Source organism: Gavia stellata, chromosome 5 (genome assembly GCF_030936135.1).
Source record: "Gavia stellata isolate bGavSte3 chromosome 5, bGavSte3.hap2, whole genome shotgun sequence".
NCBI classification, from domain to species: domain Eukaryota; kingdom Metazoa; phylum Chordata; class Aves; order Gaviiformes; family Gaviidae; genus Gavia; species Gavia stellata.
In genome coordinates this window covers 53004638-53031073 of record NC_082598.1, presented here as the reverse complement: position 1 = coordinate 53031073, position 26436 = coordinate 53004638, and the positions used below count along the sequence as shown (strand labels likewise).

General features: G+C 38.7%; 1 protein-coding gene across 1 annotated transcript in view; it reads right to left on the bottom strand.

Moving 5' to 3' along the window:
- SMARCAD1 (SWI/SNF-related, matrix-associated actin-dependent regulator of chromatin, subfamily a, containing DEAD/H box 1) overlaps nucleotides 1–26436 on the bottom strand; it is a 44483-nt gene that overhangs the window by 644 nt on the left and 17403 nt on the right. Inside the window, exons 5-22 of the mRNA XM_059817459.1 lie at nucleotides 24232–24320; nucleotides 22107–22196; nucleotides 21364–21448; nucleotides 19483–19874; nucleotides 12441–12643; nucleotides 11103–11193; nucleotides 9763–9862; nucleotides 8172–8231; nucleotides 7898–7973; nucleotides 7292–7427; nucleotides 6122–6259; nucleotides 5716–5811; nucleotides 4847–4964; nucleotides 4474–4595; nucleotides 3106–3294; nucleotides 2078–2196; nucleotides 971–1153; nucleotides 133–242 (exon numbers count right to left, since the gene is read on the bottom strand). Coding sequence (XP_059673442.1) covers nucleotides 133–242; nucleotides 971–1153; nucleotides 2078–2196; nucleotides 3106–3294; nucleotides 4474–4595; nucleotides 4847–4964; nucleotides 5716–5811; nucleotides 6122–6259; nucleotides 7292–7427; nucleotides 7898–7973; nucleotides 8172–8231; nucleotides 9763–9862; nucleotides 11103–11193; nucleotides 12441–12643; nucleotides 19483–19874; nucleotides 21364–21448; nucleotides 22107–22196; nucleotides 24232–24320 — 2397 coding nt within the window. The remainder of the gene's footprint in view (nucleotides 1–132; nucleotides 243–970; nucleotides 1154–2077; nucleotides 2197–3105; nucleotides 3295–4473; nucleotides 4596–4846; nucleotides 4965–5715; nucleotides 5812–6121; nucleotides 6260–7291; nucleotides 7428–7897; nucleotides 7974–8171; nucleotides 8232–9762; nucleotides 9863–11102; nucleotides 11194–12440; nucleotides 12644–19482; nucleotides 19875–21363; nucleotides 21449–22106; nucleotides 22197–24231; nucleotides 24321–26436) is intronic.

The following is a 26436-nucleotide window of genomic DNA, read 5'->3' as shown; positions in this document are numbered from 1 at the left end:
CATCCTTCTAGTTTATTTAACATAAAAACCCCCAGTTTTTTCTGCATCAAGAACCTTTTTTATTTTTCAGAACAAGATATTGCAGCACCCTTAATTCACTTAAGTGAACACCATTATGTGCAAGAGCCTTACCTGAATCCGCTGCAGTCATATCTTGTTCTAACTTCAATTTCTGCTGGCTGATTTTGAGCATGGATTCTTCAATAGTCCCCTTACTGATTAGCTTTATGACTTTTACTTCTCTGAAACCCACAAAATAGGATAAGTCCATTTTTATAGTTTCTTTGGATTAGTGCAAAAGGGAAGGATGCTATGCCTCTGCTCAGCTGGCAGTGGTTTAAAACAAGGAGGAGGAAATGAACAAAAGGGCAACACAAAGAGCTTCTAGGTTTTTTATCTGGATTAACTGTACTCTGTACTGCCAGAAAACTTGTTTTCTCCTGCAGTCCCAGCCACCGCAAAGTCTGAATGGTCAGAAAAATCTCTGTTAGTAGAAACAACTGGAATTCCTCCTCATCCCATACTACAGTTGAAATATCAGTTATTAAACATATTCTATTGCTCACGTTTGCTTATTCAGATGGAGGACTCTGAAACAGTCCATGGTTTCACTCTTTACTATCAGGTGGCACTTTAGAGCTTAGAAGTCTCCTGAAGAGAACAAACAGCTTTGCCACACAGTCCCAAAGACTTCAGATCTGCCTTGAAATAGTTCCCAGTACCAGAAATTTGAGAATTATAGAGAATTTGAGAGTTATAGAGAACTGGAGAAAGGAGGAGAATGTAAATAAGGTTTGTTCTGGCAGCAACACATGCTAAGACAATTACAATTACCGAGCTCCCACACAACCCAGAGCTGACTTAGGCAACTCTCTGCTTAAAATGGAATTTTTAATCATAAAATACTATCCTTTTAGTCTCCTTTGACAGCTTGCCTCCAAGGCCAAGCATTAGAATTAAAAAGCCTTACCTTGTCTGACCTACTCTATGGCACCGGTCTTCTGCTTGCTTATCATTGTATGGGTTGCAATCAATGTCATGAAGAATAACAACATTTGCTGAGGTCAGATTAATTCCCAAGCCACCAGCTTTGGTTGACAGGAGGAATACAAATATACCCATATCTGTATTGAACTGATCTATTAGATGTATCCTGCAGAACACAAGAAAACACGCATTAGGCCTTGGAGAAAACTGGCTCCAGAGTTGAATACAGAATTTAGGATGATGATCTTTTGAGAGGAAGGACAGTGGCATTGCAAAGGAGCTCAGAAGTACAGAAGTTAGTCAACAGTCCTCAGCAGTGACCAGAGAAACATACTCAGAGTGAGAGATTGATAGCAAAGAATGAGAAGAGGCTTAGAAAAAGATTTTGGATGATCATGAAATACAAAGAGCAAGTTGGAGGACAAGGGAAGACTGAAGTACATGAAACAAACTGGGGGGGGGGGAGGGCAGGAAGGGGAAGGAAGAATTTAGCTTCATGACTGTCTTCTGTACTAATTGCACATACAAGGGAAGTAACAGAATTCAGCTCTAGGTGGGAAGTAACACCACAGTAAGAATGACAGTTTTTTGAAACGAAGGAAAGAGCATCTAAAAAAAAAAAATCATTAAACAGGAAACAGCAGAAAAATCAGCACAGCTCAAATACAAGAAAAGCATTGCAACATTTTCAGCTGTGAAGGACAGAGTAAATGGTTTGTCCTAGAAAAACAAAGGGGCTTATCTGCCTATTGTAACATAGATATACTATACTTCCAAGGAATATCTACACGTGAGCTTTTGTTATGGCATGCTGACACACAAGCAAATCAAACACACCATGAACTGCTGAAAACAAAGAGTTTTCCATTTCAATTGCTAAGACTGTAACCCAACCATCCAAAACTCACCTTTCAGCCTCATCCTTACTAAGGCAATCTGAAATCCAACATTAAACCCCTTCTATAGTCAATGCCCAGTGACCACAGAATTCTATACATTGGAAAACAAAGGTAAGGGTTGTAAGTCACCTCCCCACCCCATGCACGCATCCATTTTTTCCTCTCTCAACTTCAGCGAAAAAGTCACATACCGATCAGAGATCTGTGTTTTTCCATCCAACCTAATATATCTATGTTGCCAATGCTTTAGGAAAACTTCCAAGATATCCAGCATCATAGTAAACTGGCTAAACAACACAACTCTGTCACCCTGGAAATGACAAAACGAAACAAAAGAGTTTTAAAACATGTCAGTTAGTTACAGATAACAAACTACACAACTACTTTATTGGTGCAAATAATTTTACTTTGACTGAGTCTCTATTCTCCCAACTGAAGACTAAGCTGAAATTCATCAAGTCAGGACTGACTTTCAGTGAAGATGTCATATCCCGTATTTCTGCTGCATTAACCCACCTTTTGTCATTGCAATAATTTTTCAGTTACTTTGTACTACATTGACTCAAGCAATGTAGAAATCACATGTCAAATGCATAAATGACAGATCTACTCCATGTATAAACATCAACAAAAATATTTTCACTAAAAACTTAAATTTAGGCTATTTTCCATATCACACAGAGCAGTAGGACTCTGTCTGAAATAATCAAACAGATGCACAGCACACGCTTGTGCAAATTCAGGATACTCTGAAGTATTATGGTACGTGCTTATTTGTAAAATAAGCCAGTTTGAATCTATGACTCAAAGCAGTGACCTCTTCTTACCTTTACACCGGCTTAACACATACATGATTATTCTAATGTAATACGGTCTTATTCAACTGCCAAAAGAAGGTCAAAGTTCATGAGCTGTGAAAATGATACTAGCCCTCCATACATTGAGAAAATCGTGTTAACTCGGATTGGATATTCTGAAACTTGGAAAAATGGGAAAACTTATTTCAGCTGTCTCTAAAGTGACGTGTGTAGGCAAGACTGCACATTAAAAGCTGTAAGTATTGCTTTGCAATACTGCATACGCACTAAATCACATTGTAGTACTCCACAGAAAAGCAACTGGGTTGCATATACAGCTAGCAGATGTTAATTTAACCGGTTATTTACAGACACCCTTTAGATGGACAGGACAAGATGTTTCAGCCGTCTGTAGTACCAACCTTCTCTTTAAGGTCAGAGAGAATGCGTTCCAGTGCTCTAAACTTTCCAGAATCCAAGATCTGATCCATGTCTAACTTGAAGTCACTGACGTGATAATATTGCTTACAAAGCAAATGCAGCTCAAAATCTGTCATTACTGTCATATCTTCAAAGATAAGGTCAGGGTTAGCATCACAATGTGTGGGTTCCTGTTAGCAAAAACGAAGGAAAATAATGCAATACACAATCTTGCCAGACAGACAGGAAAAAAACAAAACCACCACACAATAACATCCAAAATTTCTGAAAGAACAAAGTAGCACAACTAGACATGGACAAATGCCAGAGCATGGCTCATGCAAGCAACAAAAGATGAACTCTGCAACCCCAGGTTTATCATAGAGGATCATTACTTTGCAATTTAGCTTTTTACAAGAACTTGTACTACCAAAAACTAAGAAGTATATGCTCAACCTCCATAGCAATTACCTAGTTCCCATCAAGCCCTACAACCTTTTACCCCTGTATCAGACCTCTTCCCCTGAAGACACATTCCCTAAAAGGGAGGTCCAATCCTTGGATAGATGGTAGAAGACATGGGAAGCCCAGCCCAAGATGTAGGGTGGGTAGAGGGATGTCATGCCTGGAAGAAAGAGGAAAAGAAAAGCCACATCTGGAGAGTACGATGGTATGAGTAGGAATAAAAAAGGGACAAAAATCCTTCATAAACCAATGGGTGACTTCTTCCCTTCCCCCCCAACCTCGACTGACTTTATTTCAAAACAAAGCTGCAGATATTCAAAGCCAGCTGCAACTTTTTTAGAGCACCTGCTGCACATTCAGAATTTTTTTTTTTAATGTACTTTAGAAAGAAGCAACAGTTTTCCCCAAACTCCACAGGCATTAACCCCAGCCAAATTACAAAAAAAAAAAAACCCAAAACCTCAACAGTTCAATACTTATGCCTACCCTATTTCAGCTCCGTACAACCTAGATTTCTTGCTGCTCAGGAAATACTAGTAAACTCAAGTGCCCACCACTATTTTTTTGCCTAAGTACTTTGGTTTTAAATTTTGGGGTTGAGGGAAGAGGTGTTAAGGGGGAGCTAACGAAAATGAGATGACTGCAGTCCCACAACTGTTCTCTCCATTCTAATATCTGATGCAAAAAAAATTAAAAAAAATTAAAAAAAATCAGTGTTAAACACAAACAGAGCTAGATTAGAGCACTGGATAGATGCAGAGAAATAAAAAGCAGCAACAATGAATTAAGTTTTGCAAAGACACACTTTTGACCAGAGGACTGACAATAAAAAAAATAATAATCTATTTAAGTTGCATTAAAAATTCTGAGAAATTAAGGATTGCTTCCAAACCTCATCACCTTACCTTGAGCATAAGCATGGACATTGTCCTGAGCTTGTCAGTTGTGTAATACTGACGGTGCAAGAGAGGGTGATTAGCCATTTTTCTAAGCTGCATCATTACATTTCCCATATCAGAGTTTTTCTCTGTAAACAAAGAAATAACATATATTCAGAAGTAGTGCATAGATGCCTATCTGAGGCATCTTTATGTCTCAGGAGAACTTTATTTATAAGGATTGAATTTGACATTTCACCTATTACCTAAACTTAGGAAAACTTCATAGTAAGGTTTATGAGTGTTAGACATTTCTACAAAGCAAGGGCTTTGTAGAGTCATTCGATGTATGTCTGGGCATGAAAAAAATCCAGCAAAAAGAAACAAGACCCTCACATACCATTACTGTTAATAGTTTTCTTGAGCTTGTTTAAGAGATCACAGTATAGTTGTTCCTGTTTCTCAGACATGGCACATAGTTCAGTAAGATCTTTTTTGGGAGGTAGTTGTTTAAGGACCTGACAAAATAAAAACATACGAAGTAAAAACTGTACTGTAGTAAACAGTCAGTAATTCTGTACTATCTTACAAGCCTGCTTTTAAGCTACTCTATTCATTCTCCAAAACTGCACGAAATAATAATACATGCAATACCCGGAACCTACACTTATGCTAATCCGAGATACCCCCTTCAAGCCAATGACTACTAAGTATGCAAGTGCACAGAAACATTTTTCAGATCACTATTAAGTTTTCCCTTTCTTTTATATATGCAATTCTAAACAGCAGAATTTAAATAGGTTTTGGATTTTAGAATGAAAAAGAAACATTTTGATGATAGCAAAATAACTTAAACCACACATTTCTAGTCATCCATATGCACAAATATACACATGCACATTCACTGCCTTAATCCTTTCAGTTAAAATAAAACGTCATTACTATGAAGTCACAAATATTTTTCTGGTTCATGTGGAGGATTTCTCACTTCTCATCACTTAGCAGGGCACCAAATAATCTTTCGGTGATCTTTCCTAACTAAAACTCCCAAACGTAAATAGTCAGCAAATAGTGAGCATCAAAACACAAAGCTGCAGATCACATTTTTACTTGCAAACTCCTGAAAGATGAAAGATAGCTCAAGTTTCTTGCTAGATAGACAGGTAAAACTAGCACTGACAAAAATTGGCATTAAATTCTACTGTTAGTCTCAAAAATTATCAGGCTTTTTGATAATATGAAACTATTATTTTAGAGATAAAACATTACCTCATCTTTTACTCTTCTCAAGATGAATGGTTTTATTATCTGCTTTGCATGTGCAATCCTCTCCTTTTCATATATGCTTTGTTCTTCAGCACTCTTCTAAGGAAAACATTGCAAGAATTCAATTACAGTGTGAAGTTTTCAGCTGTAGCAGAACTACCTTAACTGTTCTAACTCAATGAAAAACCCAGCCAGAACAGACAGATCTAACAGGACCATTAGTATTCTGAGATATCCTGTTACGACGCGGTTTTACTTTAAATGGTTTATCTCATTGTTTCATTTTCTAGATTTTCATAATCACATTACCTGTTTCCATAAGATACCAATATAAAACAGAAGTTATGCAGCAACAGCAGTGTTCTAGCAAAAAAATGTTATTTTCAAAAAAAGAAAATATAATACTTACTGTTTTTGAAGAGAACATCCTTCGGATTTCACTTGTGCTACTGCTGAACATATGTGGCATGACAAAATTCAAGAGGGACATCAATTCCAACAGATTATTTTGAACCGGAGTCCCCGTTAGCAGTAAGCGATTCTTTGCCTATTTGTCCGAAGTGGAAAAGAGCAGTGAGAAACATTAGTCAAACAGGTTAAAAATTATATTGGCAGAAACAACACAGCTATGGAGAACTGAGAAAATGAGCTTGGTTTCAATTGTAACTATTTAAACTTAAAATACATTTAGATCTCAGGGAATAATTTCCTGTTTAAGTCAACAAAATGGTTTACAGCTCTGTGGGGAACTAAGCACATATTAATTTAAGACTATTCAAGAATCCTAATCCAGATGTAAGAAAAGCCTTCCTGGCTGTATTACGGTTTTTCTTGTTTGTTGGTTTTTTTGTTTTTTTAAATTAATGTGCCGATTGTTGCTCCCATATCGTATTTTTTCTAATATCATACAGTACTTACGCACCAGTTTTGAATTCAAGTACAAGCCATAGTTTAACTCCTTAAAGATCACCTTCTTAAAAATGCTTTTGATGGAAATATGATCTTGAAAAATAAGTTGTAGTAAGTGATCATAAGTATATTATTACTGTACCAATACTACGGTGCTAAATCATAATGATTAGAGAAAGAGCTGTACTCAAATTTTCTTTTTTTCAAAATGCTGCTAAATCAGGCCACAAGCTACAAGAAAAACTATTTTAAAGCTAGCTTTTCTTGCACAGTCTTATCAGAGTAGGTCCTTAAAAACTAGCATGTTTCAGCACAAGTCAACAGAATAGCATTTTTACAATCTTTACTACTATGGGATAAAACTGGAATATTGCTTAATACTGAAACGGAACTACTACCATCAATGTAATCATAGCATCATCACAATGACGCTATAGGAAATTTATTACATTTCTTTGGGAGCTTGTCTCCCTGGAACAGTTCAGAATGCAGGATCCACCTCTAAGACCACACCAATACTTATATCCACTTGCATACTGTAGTTTCTGGAACACTGTGTGTATGTGAACTTTACAGTTAATACTCCATTTTCCCTCAGCCCATAACTATAAAACAGAAAAAAAAAATAAAGGAGTTGCCCCCCTAAACCACCAACAACTAAGCCTCTTACATTAATTGTCATAAGGTGCTGGTAGCGTACAGAGCTCATGTTCTTGAGCATATGACCTTCATCAAAAATTGCATAGTTAAGCTTCAATCTGCGAAACAGTCCTCGATCATCTGAGCTGCTAATTGCACAGTTGTATCTATCAGAGAAAGAGATCATAAAAGACACATTAAATGCAAATTTAACATGAATATACTGCTATCACAATCATATTGAACTCCCTAAAATTGTTAAGAGCTATGGACAGAATGCGTGAGAGGCACTATGTCAAACTGCCTAGAACCAACCATAACACAGTTTATTACTGGCAAATAATTAGAGTTTACTTGATGAGCCAGTGCTCTTCATAAGACTTTCCAAAAAGCTGTGCAAATCTATTACAAAGTAATACATATCCATTAGTATTTATTATTTAGTAGATAAATAGTATCTAAAGTATCTATTACATAATATCTTCTATAGCATTAATAAAATTCTGGTTAACCACTACCCGAAAACAAAATTAAGTTCCCTTCCCACTACATCAAAATCCAAAGTTTGTTTTGTTGTACCACTAGAGGTCAGCAGGAGCTAACCGAATCTCACTTGTTATTTCATTACTGTACTTACGTAGTCACAATCACATTGAAATCAACAACTTTATTATTTATGTCCAGCCTGAGATGTTTCCGATCTTCTTGGGATCCTATAAAAGGACAAAGCAAACAATGAGCACAATTGCTTATATATATAATTTAAGACAGTACACAGAAAAAGTGTCAGCGATAAATGTGTATTGAAACAACTGTCTTAAAACAATGCTCCCATGAGCAATTTATCTTGTCTTAGGCTGACCATGCAAGCAACTGTATTATTGGGTTCATTTCTAAATTACACTCCTCACCATAGTAGAAAAGGACGTTCAGTTCAGGACACCACAGATGAACTTCTCTTATCCAGTTATCTGTAAGACATCGTTAAAATAAAACCCAAGTCATTTATATTGTATTATGTTTTACATAACTTGAGACACACCTCAGCATTAAACCAAACATCTGATTTTAAAGCAAATCCCTTTAAATTCTCCTGAAGGTTAAGAGACTTTCTGTCTAAATGCTGGAAAACTGATAATGTTTAAGGAAATTAAACAACACATAAGTGGGCTTTAAGGAACTCTTGCTTAACCAGCTTGCACTTTAAACTCCTACAGAAACAGAACCTGTACACTCTGTAACCACCATGTAAAATAATACAATGCTTAACTTTTCAGCCCACTTTCTTCCCTAGACAGTGAATTCCTCAGAAAGCAAATCACTTCATTTGTCGGTACTTGCATCCAGAAGTGTTCCATCAGGAGAGACAGTGCCTCTGGGATTTGGCAAGGAATCCTGACAACTCAACCCAGCTCCAGGTGTGCAGCCAGCAGAGCGGCCACCAGCGATGCTACCATGCCCAAGGGGAAGCTGCTTGCCAGCCAACACAAATGCTGACCCCCAACCACAGCACAAGGGGGTCTCTGGTAAATGCCACTTGACCCGGGCCTGACCCAGATCAGGGCTGAGGAGATGCCTTTGAAAAAGCATCAGGAAAGCTGCAGGTAGACCGCACTTCCCAGGCATCCCCGTGCTGGTTGGCTTGGACTAACCTGCCATTACAGTTCAGGACCCTCTACGATTCACTTCACAAAAGCACCTTCGTTTACACCTTTAGGTACGCTTCAGGTTTTAAGCAACATGCATTTTTAAGAGTTATTTGAAAAAATGGGTTCTAGTGGATTTTAAAAGCACACTGAAAATGGCAATTTCAAACTGATGTTAAACAACCGGAAGCTTTTCTGATGTGTTAAGAGAAATTTTTTAAGCCCAAATAAGTATTTTACATGAAAAGCAGCATTTTCTTTCTAAATTAAACTCTCCACTTTCTCCTTTCTGTAATCATTCAATAAAACCGAATTTAACTTCACAGAGAACTAGTTTCTGCTCAAACATCAGCTTCTCTGATATATTTTATTCTACCACATTCTTCCTCCTTTTGACTGAGGTTATTAAACAATCAAAACACACAACTAAAAGACAGGCAGCCTCATCGTTTTAGTATTTTGATGTGCTTTGACAGATTCTGTGCAGCTAAGAGGAAAAAGGACATTGAATGTCTCAAATGCCATGAAACCTAACCCTAAGCACAGCCTGAAGACTAGGAATTTCAGCCAATATTCAGTAAGTAAAAAGACTACTTTGCTAAACAAGTTCAAATGGTAACAAGCAGCTTATTTTTTGTGAAGCATACAGAGCATATTAAAAAAAATTCCATGTTAGGTCTAATTAATTCAGAACGAGCATGCCTTCAGTTGATTTGCATTCCAATTCAAATTACTTAAGGAGCTGAATGTCATCATGAGAAAATTAAGTTTTCTTTCACAAAATTATCTTTGTTTCACAGTCTGTCCATGATTTTTTTTTTGTAACAAACAAATAATTTTAAAGCTGGTACCTTACCTAAGGTTGAAGCTGGAACAACTATCAAATGAGGTCCCCTATTGCCCTCTTGGTAGAGATAAGCCAGAAATGCAATAGCTTGAATCGTTTTTCCTAAGCCCTAAGAGAAAACAAATCCATTTAAACAAAATTTACAATCTGTAGAACATAATAGTGTTTTGTACTCGTAAGACAATTACTGTGTAGTCAATGTTAACTGAAGATTACAAATCTGCATAGAAAAATTGTTGTGTTTAACCGCATTGTTTTACAGAAGACAATTCCTTCTAAAGTACAATTGCAGTCAAACTCAATTATCTTTTCAGCTCAATATTTGAGCATCAGGGATTCATCTTTTCCATTTATGAAATTTTTCATTTTAGTTCTAGTTCATCCCTCAAACCTTCAAAAATCTACGTTCCTGAAACAGTGCTGCAGGCAAAGGTTTACTTAGAAACTAACTGTTTCTTTCCATTTGAGCCAGTTGTACAAAGGATGTTCCAGCTATTTCTGAAGTGGAATTTAATATGGAAATCAGATTTCTTTAAGATAAGCCTATGTTTCCGCCAATACTCACTTTCTTGTCTTCTGTATCATGGATTTAAAAATTTATCTTACCTACCACAAAATATGCACTTAAGGTAGCTCTTACGAATACAAAGCATACGTAAGTTGAGAAACACTGCCTAAGTCTTAGTGAAGAAAACCCATCCATTCACTCATGGTTCGTCACAAGATGAAGAACCACCAGGATTAAAAGCAACTGACAACACATTTAGCAGCTGCATCACTACGTTTGTTCTGTTGTATAGTTACTGGTGGTGTCAGCACCAAACAAAACCTCAAACCCATAAGCTTTTCTCTCTTATTGCAAAACTTCTGGGGAACGTAATGACAAGAGATGGTTGAAATGCTGGAGAAGCAGAAAAGGTTTCTACCCACTTAGTTTTCTCTGTGTTGTTAACTACCTGTTTTGAAACTGATGGAGAAGTGTAGAAGATAGGAGCTCACTACAACTAAATACTGGACAAGTAGAATGAATTATATCTATGGCTAAGGAGGTATTAAAATGAATGGTTTAAGGATAATCTGTTGTGGTAGAAACTGTTTCCATTGCATCAAAAGACACCATGTGACTTCTAATTATCATTATCCATGAATCTTAGGCTACCTTTGACTTTCAAATTGAAAGTAAGAGCTCAGCAGCTTCTAAACGTTTGGAGAAACTGTTGCAATTTAAGTTATATTAGCTAAAGCAAATTACTTATAATCTGCTTGGGGTTTCTGGGAAATGAAAGAATTTAACAAAGTCATTTTTGCAAAACTTTTAACGACTCTTAAATAATCGGTTTCACACTTACCATTTCATCAGCCAAGATGCCATTCAATCCATGTTTATGCAGCAGTGCTAACCAGTTCAAACCAATCTTCTGATATGGCTTGAGTTCCAAACTGTTAAGAAATCAAACTTAACATGTTACCATCTTTTATTTGTTTCTCTATGAAACACAACTTTACCATTCTGTGCTTAACCTAAGTGTAAGTTTAACTTTGCCTATATTTTAATGCACTCCACATCTCCTCGGGTAGTGAAAAAGACATAATTTAATCAGTCACCCGAATACCAAAGAGCATTTCTGAACTTTCTAAGTAGTTTTCTGAATTTTCATACCTCTTAAATGATCAAAATGAACGTTACAATAAATACCTTTCTTCTAAAATCAGTGATCCACAACCAGTTAAAAGCAGTTATGCAACTGCTAATTTTTAAAATACCCCAAAAAATTAAGCGGCATTTAGCAGCTGCATCACTAAGTTTTCTGCTCTGTTGTACAATTACTGGTGGTGTCGGCATCAAACAAAAAACCAAACACACACAACCCACAAAACACACTCAACAGCAAGTCACCTAGTTCAGCACTTTTTGCCAAAGAAGAAACATTACTGGTAAGCTCCCTCCAAACAGTCCCCTCTTCCTCTCAGGTTTTATTTTGACACAGCTGAAAATCCTTTTGCTATTTACCACTAACAGCCTCCAAGTCTAAGTTGCTACTCCGGCCACTCCCACTTCACCCCTATGCTTCCTAACCCTTAGGATGATGCCCCCCACCATACCCACTTCCATTCCTCATAAGCGCTCTCTTAATTCCCAATATCCATTTGGGGATCCTTACCAATTTACCTCACTGAAATAAAACCTTCCCCCCAACACATCCCCGGTGCCCCTGCTGCTGGATACAGAGTTCCAGATCATTTTGTACATCTGAACTTCCTGACCAAGGTCTTCAGTCCAGCTGATAAACTTTGCAAGTTTGCTCAGATTCATTTCAATTTGACATCTTTGAAATATAAGGCCCCTCATTACAGACACAGTTTTGTTTGGCCTTTTGTTTGAAGTAAGTTCACAACTCACGATCCCATCACTCAAGGTTGGCTTCTATATTTATCAAAAACTGCAGCAAGTAAAACAAGGTATTGAGCACTGTTACTGCTTTTATGTTCTTACCCTCCTCCTCAGCTTTCCTGATACATTTCTTGGATTCCCTCAAGTGTTGCACATCACTATCTAGCTCACTGACAGCTGCTAAGTGTCAAACGTCTGCCACTCTACTTTCAGAGACGACAGTTTTGAAAATCCCAGTCTTCAAGTATACCTTATTATCCACCACCCTGGTAAGTATAAAAAAAGGGAAGGATACCTCTGATTCAGAATGGAGGGTTGTTCTATGTTCCATCCACATCCTCCATCTTCAGTAATCCTGGTTACTTGTTTTGTCAGTTTATTTGAAATGTCTTCACATTTATTCATGAGTTTTAGAACCACATCCCTCTCCTTCAGCAGTATCTTGCAGTTCCACACTATGTCTTCTGACAAACCAGTAGTCTTAGTCATTTTTGTAAACTGCAAAATAGTAAAAAAAAAAAAGAAAAACTATGAACACAAAGGTGCTACAGTGAAAATCCACAGCTGCTGCAGGCAGCAAGTAATTCAAGTAGCAGACAGAAACAGCATCCTGATCTCCTCTCAAAACTTCAAATATTCCTTCCACGCTTGGCCCACTGCAAAACTGTGTGAATCCACAATGAAGGTCATCAGTACAGTTCCTCGCACTGTAAAACATATCTTAGAATAAAAGAGACAATTTCTCTGAAGGGTTTCTAATGTAAAATATAGGAGCTTTAAACACTTTAAATCCTCAAGCGGAGGCAACATACAGCGCAAAGCAAGCTTTGAAGGCCAGGCCCACTAACAGGACAAAATCACAAACGGAACCAAAAAAGCGCACTGATTATCTATTACATCTCCTTTCAAGCAATCCCTAGTAGATACTAAAGATATAAGGTGTAAGCATAATGCAGGCATCAAGGCAAACCAACCTATGAAGAAGGCTATTAAGATTTTGTCATGAGGCTGTCTGGAGCTCAGCATTACTGGGTCCCAGTTCTACCTACCACAAACGGCACATTCAAACCAGACTTAGGCAGACTGGAAACAAATAAAGATTTAAGGGATAAGAAGTTTCCCAAAACTATATCAGTTTTTTTGTGGTCACCAAGTACTGACAGGGCCAAAAGATCAGCAAGAACTGGTTCATTCTTTTCAGTTCTTCACATTACAGGGTTGGAGGAGAATTTCTTCACCAAGCTAAGACTCACTTAAATTCTTTTTTCTTGCAATGAACCCGACCTCCTGTGAAATTTATGAAACACAGAATTAACACAGATCTACCAGGTCATTAGCACTTGCCAATACATTTTCATGGGCAGTTACCATCATCCTGACAAGGTTTTAGCACCATTCAGTTTCTCCATTTTTTGCATGTGCACGTTTCAATTCAGTATTATCCTCATTTTACACAGGGACAAACAAGATAAAACACACAAATACATTTTCTAAATGGCATAGCAAACAAGCTGGCAGAGGACAAATCAAGATACCAGAATCACAAACCAACAGAAGGCCTGCCCACCACTCCTGAGCGCACCTGGTTTACAAACCTGAAGCACACCAGTGTTTGAAACAAAAGCTTGCAGCTGAGCCATGTTCTGCAGCCTACGTTCAGTATCACTGTGGCTCCCTATCCCGCAAGAGGATATTCCCTCCTACCTTGGCTGAGAAGAGATCTTTAAGCGCTGTAACTGCTCTGCCACCATGTCCTCATCTTCTCTAAACACGTGTTCCCACCTTGACCAAGGCTAACTTCCTCCGCTGCTTTGTACTCTGAGTCTACTACTAAGAGCAGAGGGTGCTTCACTCAGACTTGCTAGAAGATGCATCTAATTTAGCATCATTTTTTAGTCATATTTTTTTAAAATAATGGCTCCCTGTCACAATCCTTCCTACATCCGATCATCAACACATGCGTTCTCCAAGAGCTCTTGATCTCTTTGTTGAGAATTGCTACTCAGGAGTCTCATTCTCACAACCTTGTGCCAGCCACAGACCTACCACGTGACACTGTCTTTAATTAAAACTTAAAATTTTCCTAATTTCTTTCCTTTTAAACTATAAAGCATTATTAATTTTGACACAGAAGCCTTACTTCTACCACTTGCTTCCTCAAGTCCGCACTAGTTACTTTATACTTCCTTCCTCTAAACTTCGTATCTTCACTACGATATGAATATTCTCTGTTTTAGAGCCAAGAAGCCCAAAATTGTGTCAAAACAGGCCCTTCAGGCCCCTCAGCTTCTCCTGGATTCCATGTAGGGCCACCTGCAGAAAGTGTAAAACCTTCTAATAAATTTTTTTCTGCAGTAACTGGGGTCACATTTCTAGTATAGTATTTTCACGTGTATTTACGTGTGTTTCACCTTAAAGAACAGACATCTTCCTTTTTTATTAATGGATTTAAAGAATTGAAGAATACAAGATGCTTTGGATTTGCCATTCTTTTGTTAAAACAGAAGTACTTTCTACACAGATTTTTCTGAATTTTAAATCAGGGATCTGTTAAAATTTAGCACAAGACTTCACAGGCATATATCCTCCTAGAATGATCCAGCTATTACGTGTTAAGTAACTGATCAATATTGCCACATTGCAGAGTAAAAGCAAGCTTTGTTAAGCTGAAGTGTACAAGCAGGCTACGCTTTGACTCCAAAAAAAAAAAACAACAGAGGAGTGATGCCCTCTACTGACAGCCTGATATTACAGTTTTGGGGGGGGTTGGTTTGTTTGTGGTTTTGTTCCATTTTAAACAAAACCCAGGAAGTTTACCAACACTCACAGGTTAAACCAGGCTAAGGCACACATGTCAACACTTGCGAAGAAGTTTTCTAAATAGACACCTCTATTTAGAAATAGAGAGATGTAAAGAATGTGATTTTTAACAGGTGATTAAAAAATTTCAACATTTGTTTTGATGCCTAAAGCTTTGGTTGGCATGAATATAAATCCTGTAATCTATAAATAAAGGCGTGGAGAACGAAGCCATCTGTTATTAACAGAAATTGTATTGTTTTGTGTCAGCACATTAACATTCATCTCCAAGTTACAACAAGAAAAACTTTAGCCACTGGTATACACGTGAAACACACGATGTTACCCTGTCATGCAGAACGCAAAGCAAATCCTCGGGTGGCCTTTGGTTTACTAGAGGTTCTGTCATCCTCCCAAATTCATTTTGTTCAAATGAGGTCCAAAAACGTGAGACCATCATGGACAACTGAACCCATGAGCTTCCACAGCACGCTTTGAAGAAAAATCCACTGGAATCCTGGGCTGCAGCAGTGCCCCACAGTGCATAACCGCCACGCTGGTGTGCTCTGCTCCGGTTTACTTTGCACCACTTGAAGGTGATTTAGGATTTCACTTTACTGCTTAAGGGTGAATGAAAATCAGCCTCAACCTCAATCAACCAACCCCAGTTCCACTTCAAGCAGCTCCCATTTCTATCCTGATGAGTTTGCTGCTTCCCTTCAGTTTGCCTTGGTGCAAGGTGCTTCTGGATTTCCTGCTGGTTCGGTTTTTGTAGCAGTTTGTACATGTGCAGCCAAACAAAATGAGAGATGATGAAAAAAACAAAGCTACCCTCCCTGGAGTTTATAACTCCTAGCTCATATACTATTGCGGTACACAGCATATGATGAACAAGTCAGTCCATCTTTGACTGCTCAGTTCTCCCATTCCCCTAAAAGTGATAAGCTAAATATATGCTACGTCAGAATTTCTGTGTAATATTTTGTGTCAGTTCAACTTGTATGTATTCCTTAAGAATTTATCATTTTTAAGAACAATATACATTGTTTAATTCACATAAAGTCTTTAAATGCTCAAAGAGATGGCTTATTTTGTGATAGAATAATACCACAAATGAGAGAAATGAACGGATACAGCAAATCTCATACAGATACATGTTTCTATGCTAAAGGGAAATTCAAGCAGTTAACAACTATAAACCTTAAAAATAAGAAACTAAACAGCATTAAACTCCCTCCAGTTCATACCCCTGCGTTTACCAGAGGCAGCGTGAAATTGCATTGGGCACTCACAACAGGCCAAGGAACAGAACACCTCCCCAGACCCCAAAAGCTCAGCTGGGCTCCTTCCGGAGCCAGTCTTGGCTCTGCCCTTGTTTCTTGGCAGGCACTGTACACAGGCAGGTACTGCCGTTACGCGACCGTGTTTACAGCCTGTCGTCTGCTGAGGAAACGGTGCTGAGAGCTGCCGTTTCCAACACTGGCCAATTCCAACAGTCTGGAAAAGAAAGCACTGTTTTAGAGGAGTGAGGGTGAAGAAGGGTGATGGGTGCCCAGAAGTGCTTCCACCAAGGAAAGAAATCATGCTGTCTGCCAGCTCACAATGTGTGCCAGTGAGGTGTCACCAGGACCCCAAAGCAAACAGGAGAGGAAGGTGGGAAGCCAACGTAGGAAAGGACCCAACAGGAGAGGAGGTATCTCTAACGGCTGTTGGTTTACTAACGCATGTCTATCCCGAGGAGGTGTAGAGCATGAAGCTGGTCCAGAGCAGGCCTGCATCGTGAGAGAGGAACATCGCTGAACACCGGCCCCTTGCACAAAAGCTACCCAACACATGACATCAGACCAAGACAGAAGGTGAACTTTCCTCTTCACCCTGTCCTGCAGTCTGCTCTGAACCCTCGTCTTTGCCTTGCCCTTCACAGCCAGCCATGTTCTCAGTGCTCCTCCCTCCCTCTCCTCCTAGCCCTCACAGCCCTGCCTTCTGCCAACCACCCTTTAGTTTGCCTACCCCTGCATCCCCATCTGCTTCCCTTGTGCTATAATCCCCAAATCCCAGCAGGGGAGAGCTGCTCCTCACGAACTTCTGCTCCGGCATTTCCCATTTGGGCATCACACCTCCTCTTCTGTCCCAGCTCCACGCTGGGGCTTGCTTGTGCATCACAGGCACCTGAGCCCACCCTTCCACACCTGCCCTCAGAAAGCAACGTGCAATTTTAAGCTGTGAATACGAGGAGCACTCGGAAAGGTGCGCTCTCAGAGGGCACATCCCAAACTATTTTGTTACCTACTACTCTCCCTACGCACACAATGTATTCTGGAGAGAGGCCACAGGTCCTCACACAGAGAAGCGTCACTTCTCCGAACGAGAAGACAGACACCTAAAGCCTCAAGGACATACCCGAGCACTCTTTACGCAAGTCAGTGTTTGAGAGGAGGCACTCCCAGTGAGTTATCTCCAGCACTGAAGACTGGATAAAACTACCCTCCTGGAAAATGTAGTTTATCTACAGTATGAGCATTTCTAAATTGCCAAAGGAATTAATCCTTGTTAGCAAGGACATTTTCAGCTCTCTCCATTTATTTTTTTGAGAACCATGTTTGTTAGTTTTTTTTCTGTGTATTTTAAGTGTTACTAGATCAAGTTAAACATCTGTCTTAAATACCTTCTCCAAAGAATAAGTATTTTTGAGCGTTCTTAGTAACTTCACAAGCTTGAACTTTGTTTAAATCCATCTGAAAAAAATCTTAGTCCAACTTCAAAAGCTTGTCTAGAATAAAAAAAGCCAATTTAATTTACGTTTTCCTGGAATAAGATGTTCAGTTTCCAAATAAGTAGGCTTTAGCCTTAATCTCAGGCTGAGCGCCTTAAGATCTTCCTCAATTTTAATAATGAACAAGCGGTAACAACTTCTAGTGCTTTACATTGTGCTACAAAAGATACCATTACAGTAAAAAGAGACCTTAAAACTAAGCCAATTTCTTTAATGCTGAAACTGAATCAGCGCTCTCCATTATTCTACCAGTTATTAATTAGTAGGAAAAACACTGGGTCAGTGAGCTAGTGGATCTTTATAAACAATTAAATCCACACTGATATGAAACATCTGCTAAAATCTGCTGCAAACTACTCCTACCCTGGGCAAGTATTCACAATACTACATAAACATGTGGTTGCTGACAGCAGCAACCTTTATGAAAGACAAATTTTGAACGCAAACAGGCCCATGCAGCTTTTTTTCTGTTAAATATTTTACACAGAGAAAAGGAGAACAGCCCTGTAGCAAATATTTCTGCAAAGAATTAAGCTCAGGCAAAATCCAACAAGTTTAGAAAGGAATAGCCGTATGACAGCTGTACTGCGAGAAGCCAAAGGCTTGGGGCAAAACGATTTCTTTTGCAGCATACCTGCACCTTGTATTTTTTTCAAGTATCCTCCTTTTGTCTCCCCCCCTTGCAACACAACATACAAAGATAATTTTGTTTTCCTTAAAAATGCGTTTAGTATTTCTCACTTTTTTGTGGTAAAACATTTCACACACCGAATAATAAATGTTACTGTTTTACACATATTGACGAAGTTCTATTCTGCTCTGAAAAAATACAATCGGCTCTTGCATACATCGGGGGGAGGTTTCAGAACACATACTGATGAAAAAACACACCAATTACTCTGTAAGAGGGCCTATGCACAGTTACTGCTTTAAGATCCAAAGCACTAATAAATTAAACCGAAAAAATCTGCCTCAATGCACTTCAAATTTCTTACCAGGACGTTGCTCTTATCAGGTCTGATGTCTTGCAGTTAACTGAAACTGCATGAAATGTGAAGGCAACAAACAACCCATGGGAAACATTTGAAAGTAACATCCCAGTGACAGTAGATAATCTACTTACCAAGAGATACCGTTTTCCCTTCGGTTGTGCATTGTGGTTTAGCCTTCTGATGCTTTACCTTTTATTAATAAAAACACAGCAGCGTGCTCCACTAAAAAATGGCTGCATTGCTCTGCTAGCAAAACCATGCTAGAGGCTAGGCTACAGTAGATCAAAGAAAAAAGACAAAATAAAAAAGACGATGACTGTTTCTTGTATGAAAGTGAAAATATCCATGCTGGCACCTTCAATCATGGAGCTAGCCTGGAAGCTGCTGCTGCTGTTCAAGTGTCTGCAGTAGAGGTCCTGCCACATTCTTGCCTCCTGCATGGGTTTGCAGCTACAAGAGCTCAGAACAGGCTCACAAACACCTCCTTCCCAAGTGCAAGCTCTAATTTCTTCTTCTGCAGTGAAATCAACCAACTTTCTATGCTACAGAGTGAGTGGCAGTAATGTCAGCCAATCAGCTTGAGTTTTCCAGGAAAATCACCCCTTAATTCATTCAAAATCAGGTCATATGACACTATTTGAATTGCTATTGGCTTAGGAGGAACATAGCATTTTAGCCTAATCAGGATAAGGCCACCCATCTAAGCCTCCCTAGGCTGAAGCCACCTTGACTCTAGGCAGGCTGGGGATAGGAAAAGAAGAATGCAGACCTACCAGAGCCTCCCAGCTGTTAAAGGGCCGGAGCGCTATTATCTTCTGAGCCTTTTTCTGAGAACACTGGGGAATCAAAGTCAGTTCGCTCGGGGAAGCATCCTGCAGGAAGCTGAGGATTTTCGCTTTGTAGCCATCCTCCATCACTTCGTTGCCACTGCTGTAGTCCTCGTCAAGGGAGCTACCACCGTCTTCAGAAGCCGAGTCGTCCTCTGAGTCTTCTGTTTCTCTTTTAGTACTCCAAACTCTCCTTTTGGCTTTGTCCTTTTTCCGAAAGCCGTTCTGCTCTTTCCCGGCAGATTTCTGCTTCGGCTTCTCTTTAGTCTCATCACTTCTGCTCTTGGCAGAGGCTGCGGTCCAGTCAGAAGCTTCACTTTTGGGAAGAATTTCCATGCCTATGCATGCAATATAGAAGGCAAAAAGTCAACACGTACTGGTTAAGGGCAAATTAAAACCCACTGTTCTTCCGAAATAAAACCTATCTAGATATAAAACACAGTTCTAGTATTTAATACACAACAACTCAACAGCAGGTGTTACTAAGAGAGAAGAAAAAGGAGCAAACACCATGCAAGCCTGTTTAAAACAGTAAATAGTACCAACTGTGAGTATAAGATGAGAAATGCTAATCTCTATACTGCTCAAATAGCGGAAAGTTTTCAGTAACTATCTTAAAATACAGATGATCAATGCTACGTAATATGTGTGAGCTGCAGAAGCTCCAAAGTAAGAGCAGATAGTTAAGAACTCTGATGTATCACTGGGATGAGATACCGGTCCCACTCCACCCGACTGCAGAGATATTAATTCTGCTGATTTCAGAAAAAAAGCCTACTTTCACCACGAAAATGATATATTTTTTCCATTTTAATGTATCTCAGTACAGCATTAGAGGAGGGACAACAAAAACATGCACTTATTAAAGAAACTGGAAGAATGAGGTATTTCTGACCAAAATAACCCTACTGTCTTTAAAGTAAGATAGAGGTTGTTTAACAGAATGTAAGCAAGTCATTTTCAGAAGTGACTTGTATGGGTTCGTCTTCTTTCTCTGAAAGAAAGCACTTGCAACGCTTTCTCTTCTGCCCAATCCCAGCTTGCTGCTGATTGACTACAACCCCAATGTCTACCTTCTCAAAAGCAGCAGCAGCAAGGACCCAACCTCGTGCATACTGATAGCTCTCTCCACTTGTAAAGAATCCAATTAAGAATACTATCCTATCCCAAGAATACTTAAATAGCTGATACAGCAAAACATATACCTATCTGACAGCTGCGTAACAGTCTGGAAAGTAATTATAACTTAAACACTATTTAATGAGTTAACTTGCAGATCTACCTGGAATCAGAGTTCTCGCTCCCTACCACATTTAATGCATTGGTATTTATAAACTGGCTGCATAATTTAAGGCCTATTTCTAGTATTTTTCTCTCCTAGAATATATTTTAAGACGGTAAAATAGCATATGTCACTTGTCACCTACACAGTTATTCGCAATTACTGATTTACAAATTACTCCAGTTAAAAAACAAAACTTATTTTTAAACAAGCAGAAGGGGAGCAGGTGTCAGCTTTGACACATTTCAAAATATATTTTATGATATACCCATAGGTAATTACAACTTCTTATGTAAATCTGTATTAGCAAGGCAAAGATATTTATCTCTACTTACAGACCAAAAGATAAAATAATCATGACACTTAAAAATACAGAAAAATCGAGTTTCCTTCTTTTCTCTCCCCATAATACTAATTTCAAGTATCAGTGCAAGTTTCTACGCATAGTGCTGTCAGGATTGTCATTGCCGGACATTAGAAAAGGTTTGTATCACCAGTCTGTTTGTTTTATCTTGGGATAAAATGGATTATAAATCTGTCTTTACCCTCATCAACCTCTGCAAATACTCTCAGGGCTTCCAATGCTTCATGAAACACCCAGTTATGTTCCTGAAGTACATCTCTCAGTTCCTAGTAAAAGATAAGAAATTTTGTATTGTGTTAAGATGATCAAAAACTAAATTTCTATGCATAATAGCATTAAGGCACTAACACTTAATTTTAATTGCACAAGGCAAAGAAAACCCCTGTAAATCAGATGATTCAAAATAAAGAAAATCAAAAGGAGAAAACCCTTCAGTTTATCCTTATACACTCAGTTTAGGCAGAACTGCACTCTGCTTTTCAAAAGGGTAAGAACACACATAAACAAGCTTTCCTTCCAACAATTTAAAGAACAGTATTAAAATGCCCTGCCCAGTTGCTGAGTATCATCAGGCACTAAACTAATACAAAGCACACAGTACATCTAGTGTCCAGGCAAGAATAGTGTGAGAGGGAGGGATAATTTCCCCATGCATTTTTATAATAGGTCATCAGATTTGACTATGCCTGGCTTGTCACGGGACCAAAAAAGTAGGATGAGAAGTTCTGTATAGTCTTGATTACATCCAACTGCTCTCAGTTCAGGGCAAGTTACATTCCAAAAGCAGCAACAGCAAAGACCTTCCTACCCTGTGCTCTTCCCAAGAGTACTGCTGGTGTAAGGACTGTTTCATTTGGACAATCAACAGCTGCAATTTTCTTAGGAAGTCAAAACCTGATGGGCCATCAGGAGACATAAGCTCACCTCCTTATCCAATCCAGGAAATGTATTTTGCAGCTTCTTCACAAGCATCTCTTGCCTCTCCCATTGTCTTTGGGGTTCTGACTCATCCAGCTACGTTAAAAAAAAGAAATCTACTAGGTTTAATGTAAATTACAAGCATAGAAACAGAAAAAAAACAATTAAAAACAATCAAACCTAATCAATATTGCTTTTCCTTAAAGAGCCACTCTAAATGACAAAAGCACTTAAGACAAATCCAAGTTGCAGAAATGATTCCTCATACATAGTCAATGATCAAAATAAGACCAAAACTTTCATAATCATAGAAAAAGTCTTCACTCATGAAAGACTGGCATTCTTTTCTGATAAGCATACACAGTGCGAAGTTACATACCAAAATATAAATAATGAAGTATATAAATATAAAGTTAGTAGTGACTCTGGATGATATTTAAGGCTGAAGATGGTAGGGTTAACAGTCAGTCAGTTCTGTTAGGTTATCAAGCATGCAGTATTTAACCCACCAGAATCTATAAACATGTCAAATGGTGTGTTTATATGAAGATTTATGGGTAAAAAAATCCACAAATGCTGTGTCACAGCACCGTGGAGTCACATCAAAAGTTGGCAAAAGTCTTCATCAACAACAGCTTCACTAACAGCTACTATCACCCTGCAAAAAGGGAGGTTTCTTATGAATGAGTGCCAAGACTTCTACATGCCACAAGCTGCTCTGTTACGTATTCACCACAAAGAATTACACAAGTTTCTTCACAGAGCTTTGAATGAAAAGTGGTCACAGATCTACTTATCTACAGCAGAGATGCCAACAGGTTTGATCAATATTTACTTCGCTGACGAAGCTATTTGCTGAAAGAGTACAAACCAGATCACCCAGAAGCACTCCGAGTAACAGAGGACATGGTTCCTTTCCTCAGTAAGCCTATGGTATCATTGAGAGTACAGCTACAGTACATACAATAGCTGGCAAAGTATGCTTTAGTCTTACGAACGAGCTTGGGAACTAGAGGAAAAGCAAGAGCGAGAAAAAAAACCCTGCCAATTTTCTCACTATGATTCTCTACTACAAATTCTAAAAACCCGTTTTTCAGCTTTATTTTTCCCAGTCCTTCCCCTTTTAACTGTAATGGAACTGTTAAGCACAGAAATCAAACTGCTGCATGAAACCAGGTCCAGTGAAGCATTGTTTGTGAGGCTGGCTGGGTAATAATTCAGTAAAGTCTCCTTTGTAACCTAAACCAGGGGTTTGGTGAGGAGGAACAAACCCAAACCCCAGCAAATCCTGCCTCACAAAATTCACAGCTCTCCTCCAGGAAGTAGGGAAATATCTAAGTAATATTATTTTTGTTTTCATGGAAAATTCTGTGTTTTCTTCATTTTGTTCTGACCGAGGACAGTATTTGGTTAAATTTCAACACAAAGATAGTCACCTTCCTCCATTCAGCCTCCAGTACTTTCTGTGGAATTCCCCTTCTCTACCGTAAGTGGTTTTCAAGGATGTCTACCGGGATGTCTGGGAGCTGGCCTCATAACAGCCCTGTAGGACTTCGCATAAGATCTGCCAAATACCAACTTGAATGCACCAGGATCATTACATAGTTCCTATTTATTAGCAGAGGTCAAAGTAATAAATTCCTTTAAACGTAACCAATTCATTCCTTTTAAAGATCTTCCCTAAGTCATAGTTTCAAAATATATATGTAAACAACATTACTCCCATAACACAGAAGAACAGTAGCAACAGATGTTGAACTTCATCTGTTTGAGGAAACACAAGGAATGACCTGATGAGGCAAGGTGATCCATAGCCTATAACTCCCCCTGATGTTCACAAGAACTGATTGGTACTCAGCGCCTCACATACTCCTACCTGACATCAACCACTACCATGAAAGCAGAGAACAGGCTACTGGGATACAAATCCACAAGCACTAAAGAACAAAGCAGGTAATTCCATTCAGAATTGCCAGGGAGAAGAAAGTAGGAAAATCTCATTCAGATGGCAAGATTTGAATTTGATTGGATTTTCTGATAAAACACACCAAGATCACGACACCACTGTCATTAACCAAGTCAGGTAATTCCACTTACTTTACAATGCACAGGGAGAAAAAATAGTACTTACGTAATTAGCTTTTGGCTTTTTTGTGACTTTCTCATGTCTGTTTTTGCAATTTGTGCGAGAACCTTTTAGTTTCCTTTTACGAGAGGGCGCTTTAAAAAGAACCGAGGCAGAAAAGAAGAATTAATTACTTTCATTAAGTTCACCCTAAAACAGTAGGATCATTCAAACCAACACTATAGTAGCTACTTACTAGCTGCACATGATGTTTACCAGTCTCCATAATAGTTTGCTATTATAGTCCACAGATACATTGAAACTTCAAGCCAAGAAGCTGCTTGAGAGTGCATGTTTATTTACCTCTAAGTTTTCTTTAGTAGCCTGGCAATTAATGAAGCAATTACCTCTCATACATAACAACTGAAATAGCTTTTTTTTTTTTTTAATTGCCAAGTGTTTTACACACAAGTTGCATAAAGGTGTATATCTGTCTGTTTTTATTCAAGCTGACTGCTTTTGGAAAGTTGGTATTTAATCAAGGCTGAATCCCAATCATGAGTTGGAATATGTACATCATTGCCAATCTGGAAGTGCTGATGACTGATTTCTGGCTCAGGTGCGCACCAGAGAGGTTACCACCAAACAGTTTTCAACATTAAATCCACATGTCTGAAAGAAAACTATGCAAATTAAGTCAGCAATAACTAAGTATCAGTGATAACCGTATCATTTATGAATAGTTCATATGAGCCAGAACTTTCTGAATATCTTTGGGCCCTGGTGATTATCAACAGATTATCATCTTGGCACTAAGACCTGCCCAGTCAGGTGCATTTTCTGACTGCCGCTCTGCACAGCTCATGAAGGCAAGAGCACATTACCACTATTTCTGCACATTAGCTTTGCTTGAAGCAATTAAACTGCAGCAAAGGATCTGGATAACCATGGTCTCAGTAACCTATCAACACAGAATTATTTAGAAATCAACCTGCGGTCTTCTGAAACCCACCACATCTGCAAATGGCAAAAAATTAATTTTCTGAAGACATTCACTTTGCAAGGTACACTTAATTACTCCCTCCTGTGCTAAGGGAGCATACAGCTGAGGGGATGAAGAAACTCTATTACTGATAGACAGGAACCATCCTTGGCGTGCAGGCACGGCACACTGGGCCTTCCAGAGGAATCCTTGTTCTCTCTGTAAATTTTATCATTACCGGGCAATGAGAAAAGCAGCTCCAGAGTTTCAAAATTTAGAGAAGCATCTGTAATTGCTTCCACTGTTATTTGCCACTACCACTAAAAAAAAAAAAACCCCTCTATTACTGTGACTTCCCCTGCCATTACAAAAGAAACAGTCATTTCTGCCTGTTAAAAAAGCAGTGAACATCAGAGAGGTTTCCATGAGGCTTCAGCTCAGAAGCACCCTCACTGATTTAATGGTTTTCAATATGTACAGAAAACACCACCAGAAACAAATCACAAGCAGCAGGTATTACTATAACTTCACACCTTTCATTCATACACATATTTCCAGTGTGTCACATCTAATCTTCATACCTGTAAGTCATCTGCAATGCTTCTTGTTTTGGCTATATACCACTACTGAATTCAAGCCATAAATACAAGTTTTTGTCATTTTGAAAGGACAGAAAAATTTGAGGATGACTCGGCCACACTTTTTTTAGAGAGCCATGCTTCACAAAACTGTATCTTGTCCCTGACCTCTCACACAGTCAACACTTTTCAAGTAAAGCATATCACAATTTGACATAGATAAGCAGATGTTCAGTAATGTCTCAATTTTTAAAAAATGTGTCCAAAATGAGGTGATTTATACCATCACTTTCAGACATGCTTACTCCTCACTAAATATTTTATACAACAGCTGTGATTAGTGAGAATTTTGCTGCCAAGAAGATTTTTCTGTGGGCTCTTCTTGAAAGGATGTGAAACAGCATTCTTAGATCAACACAAAAATGGCCAAAAGGCAGGGCCTACATACCAGAAATCAAAGTGGTTTAGTTCAAACACTGTGAACTGCAACAAAGTTTAAGGATATATTTAGCTTACATTGGTTTAATATTCATCAAAACCCTTGAAAAGTAATCATAGTCTTCCAGGAAGGGACCTTCCAGGAGCAGTAGCACTCAGAAGTAGTGTGTCCCTCAAAGATATGCCAGCTTTAGTTTTCTATTGCCAGCATCCAAGAAGTCCCATCTATAGAATCTGATCATGCGCACAGTGATAACCTCAAAATGTTGGTCT